Below are 4,359 nucleotides of genomic sequence, written 5' to 3' on the forward strand. Positions count from 1 at the left end.
GGTGGGTAGAGGGGAAGTGACTTTTTTCGCCGGACGCGCCGTCTACATTTATGGCGGGCAACTAAGCCCGCACCGCATCTACGTTTATAATATCTTTGGTTCTTGTCATAACCTGACTTGCAACCAGAAGCTACACATTTAAGTCGCATTCTTATCGTTGCGCCATCTGATGGATTAATTTCAACGCCGCCTTCCCTCCGGACCGTAAGGGTACCTTTTCACGGAGACCTATTTTGAATTAATCGTTGAATTAATTTAACACATCGAGTTCGTATCTAGGTTATCAACCAATCAAATTTGACATAAACTAAGAAAGTAGCTAGAAATGAAACCTATGAAAAATATTAATTCCACGATTAATTAAAAACAGGTCTCCGTGAAAAAGTACCTTAAGAGAATAGAAAAGTGGGGGCGATGCACGAGGCTGCACACAGGGCTCCAAATTTTGGAAACTATTTGAACTGCGCTTGCGTCGCGCCGGCAACCCGATTAATTATTATTGGTGCGTTGATTTTAAATAATATCAAAATTCAAATTTAATATGTTTAATTATTAGGAAATACATAAACATTACTTTCTTAATCCTAAAATAGGATTTTGGAGTGACAGATAAAAAATAATTCGTTTTTCATGAAAAACACGTTATGACTTCTGAGTTCAGAGAAAGAAAACATTTTTTATCGCAATGATTACTCTTGTATCTGGCGAGTTCCTTAATTAAATTTTTTTATTCCCAACAGTGTGACTTACAATAAAAGCACTAAAGTTACTAAAAATAAATTGAGAATTTGATTCTTTCTGAAGTCAAAATTAATGACGTTTTTTGCTGCATTTTTTGCCTTTTGATGCATTTCCCACTCATTATTTATCATAAATATTAAATTTCAATTTGAAAAAAGAAACATGATTTAATATGCTGACTCTAATAGTAACCAATCGGGTTCAACAGAAGACTGGGGCAGCTAACGAACGTCGATTAACAAAAATAACCTGGCGACACGCAATAGAGGTGGGGGCCCCTCCAGCTTTGAAATTATCGAATCTTTACGTTTCGAGGTTCTTGAAATAGGCGAGACTTCACTGTATTTCAACTAATCCCTGATCAATTTTTAAAATATGAAAAACATTTTTTAAATAAAAATATTCTCCGTGTACCACAAAACTGAGAAAATATTAATTTTACATCTCCAGATTCCTAGAGAAGTTCGAGAAAACTATGCACCGGCGAAGAAGATATCCGAAGATTGCATGGATATTGAATCAGTCCTTGAGGGAGACTCGTTTGGCCAAATAAATCCTATCTGTCTATTTCTGCCAGCCATAATATACTGCAAATGGTGCATCGCCATACTTTTAGTGATGGAAACGATTCTTCACGTCTATTCTCACCGCAAGAACAAAATCCTAAAAGATCCAAGTGTCTACTACCAATCACCATTCCATGGAATTTCCTCACAATTCTGCGCACTATGCCAAAGCGAAACCTGCATGAATCGAGTCGGTAAAATGCAACAGGCCAGAATGCACAGATTTCTTAGACAGTGCAATTACATGAAAAGAGTCGTCACATGATGGGAAATTTGCTGGAGAATATTTCATATTGATTTGAAAATTTACCAACCCCAACGCGGGCACGTAAAATAGTTTAAATGTCAACAATGTAATATTTATTAATTTAATTCTTCCTAATTTTTAATTTGAACATGGCAATTGTAAGTAATTGACATAGAATATATCTTCAATTTTTAAGCGACAACTTGCTTCTCCTAACTTTTTCTTAATCTGCAAAGAATTTTAAAAGGCGCTAAGCAGAGTTTTTGCAACATCCAACTTTAAAGTTGCATATTCTATGATTTTCAGTTGCACCTAAGGGTATCTTCTCATGCAGCTCGAATTTGAATTTTTTATTGAAATAAGATTTGACCACGAAGTAGAATAAAGAGACTCCACTCCCATGCTGCCTTTAGAAACTTTGGACGCATAGATTCGGATTTAGTTAGTCGGCATCGTTCGTAGCGCCGCTTGCGAAAGTGTTAAAGTTTTCCAAATGGTATTATTTCTGATTAAAATCGTTCCCAATTTGTAAACTTTGAGATTAAATTTTTAAAATCGGGCAGTTTTATCAGAAGAGTTTAAATATTGTATCATTTCTAATTAAAAGCGTTAAAAATTAAAACAAATAACAATTTTTTCAAATAGACGAAAAATGAAATATTTTCAGATTACAATTTTTAAAATTCTCAATAACTTTTTTCTGAAGGTTATTCTTTTAGTTAGAACTTTTAATATAGAGCTCCCAAGTATGTTGGTAGCGCCATCAGGCAGCAAGAAATTTGAACGGCAAGGTGAGTTGTTGGGCCGCGTATTGCAGTCAGCATAAATATGAGTGTGAATATTTTAGGGGTTTCAGCGCGATTTATAGAAAATAAATGAAAAAAGACAAATGAAAAAATGAATTTAATGGAAAGCAACGAAATTTAGTAGAATTTAATGGAATTCAATCAAATTCAATGAAATTCGAAAAAAGTCTCTGAAAAAAATTATTCAAAATTATTTGAACTTTGCATAGACTCTGTAAATAAGTAGTTGCTACTTCAACGGAATTTAATATAATGGAACGTAAATAAAGAAAGTTCAACGAAATTTAATGGAACGGCATGAAACGTAACGTAAATTCTGATTTGAAATATGTAAAATGCATGGAGAAAAATCACTTTATTGAGTTTTTGGAATAATTTTTTAAGGTTTGACAAAATGTGACGGGAAAGTATTAGGCATATTTATTATCATTGGTTAATTAATTATTAATTATTTAAACAAATGAAATTTGTTGACATTTTTTTCGAAAATTTGTCCCCCCCCTTCCTCTTAAAATTATTACTATTAGTTTAGTGGAATATTTAATAACATTGGTATATTAATTTGTAATTTTTTAAACAAATTTTATGAAAATTCGTTTTTCTCTAAAAATTATCACTGTTGGTCTAGTGCAATGTTTATTAACAATAGTTCATTCATTTTTAATTATTTAAACAAATGAAATTTATTTGAATAATTTCGTTTCGAATTTTTTTATGTAAAAATTATTGCTGTGGGTCTAGTGGAATATTTATTAGTAATAATTAGATACTGATCAATAATTAATATCATAATAATTAATTTATCAGTTATATACAAGTAATAATTTTCATTAAAATTTTCTTTAAAAATAAAGTTAATCAAACAATGTTGATAAAAATTCCACTGAAGAAATATTAATAATTTTTATTCCAAATTTTTCACACAAATTCTATTTGTTTAAACAATTGAAAATTATTGAAATAATGTTAACAAATATTCCACTAGACTAATAGTAATCATTTTTAAGGAAGAAAAGAGTTTTCGAACAAATCTTTTAAACAAATTCCATTTGTTTAAATAATAAACAATTGATGAACAAACTGTAATAAATATTCCTCTAGACTAATAGTAATAATTTTTAAGGGGGCAAATGAATTTTTGAGGAAAAAAAATTATTTAAACAAATTCCATTTGTTTAAATAACTGCTAATTAATAAACTAATGGTGAGAAATATTCCACTAGACCAATATTAATAATTTTAAGCAAAAAAAGACGAGAATACATTGTTCAAAAGGTCGATTTCATGAAGAATTGACATTTTTTTTTAAGGGTAGTTTTCAGGTAGTCGTGAGGGTGTGTTAGGGGTGTCAAACCCATTTGTCTAATAAATGAAATTCTTCGTTGGATAATTCTCTACAAGCCCCCATACTTTCCCGTCACATTTTTTCGAACCCTAAAAAATTATTCTAAAAACTCAAAAAAGTGATTTTTCCCCATTTATTTTACATGGGAAACTTCACGTCAAAACGGCACCTGTTAAAATAAAAAAATATTTAGAAGAATATTTAGAAAGTGAACTCGAAGCTTCTTTGTATGAAAATTTAACTATTGTTTTAAAGTTTTTTATTTCAATTCATCTGTTTCAGGAGAAATTGTATCTTTGTTGAATAAAAATATAACTTTTCGGTTAAAAATTCAACTCTTTTTTTTTAAGTTTGTCTTTTTGAATTTAAAACTCACCTGCTTTAGGAGAAATTACATCTTTTTAGATCCTTCATGGTCAACTGGAATCTTTGTTGGATGAAAACACGACTTTTTTTGTAATTAAAAATTCTTCTGCTTTGAGAGAAATTTCATCTTTTTTTATAAAAATGCAACTATTTTGTAGAAAATTCAACAATTTTGTGAAAATGTAATCCTTTTTGGTCAAAAATTGATTATTTTTTTTCGAATAAAAATGTAATTTTTTTCATTTAAAAATTGAACTACATGGGCAAAAGTTAAACTACATTGTTAAA

General features: G+C 30.1%; 1 protein-coding gene across 1 annotated transcript in view; it reads left to right on the plus strand.

Annotated features, from left to right (window-relative positions):
- Positions 1 to 2,105, plus strand: part of LOC117177251 — a 4,465-nt gene extending 2,360 nt beyond the window's left edge. Inside the window, exon 2 of the mRNA XM_033367832.1 lies at positions 1,192 to 2,105. Within this exon, the coding sequence (XP_033223723.1) occupies positions 1,192 to 1,572 (381 nt within the window). The 3' untranslated portion in view covers positions 1,573 to 2,105. The remainder of the gene's footprint in view (positions 1 to 1,191) is intronic.
- Positions 2,106 to 4,359: the final 2,254 nt, after the last annotated feature.

Source organism: Belonocnema kinseyi, chromosome 7, assembly GCF_010883055.1.
Source record: "Belonocnema kinseyi isolate 2016_QV_RU_SX_M_011 chromosome 7, B_treatae_v1, whole genome shotgun sequence".
Taxonomy (NCBI): Eukaryota; Metazoa; Arthropoda; class Insecta; order Hymenoptera; family Cynipidae; genus Belonocnema; species Belonocnema kinseyi.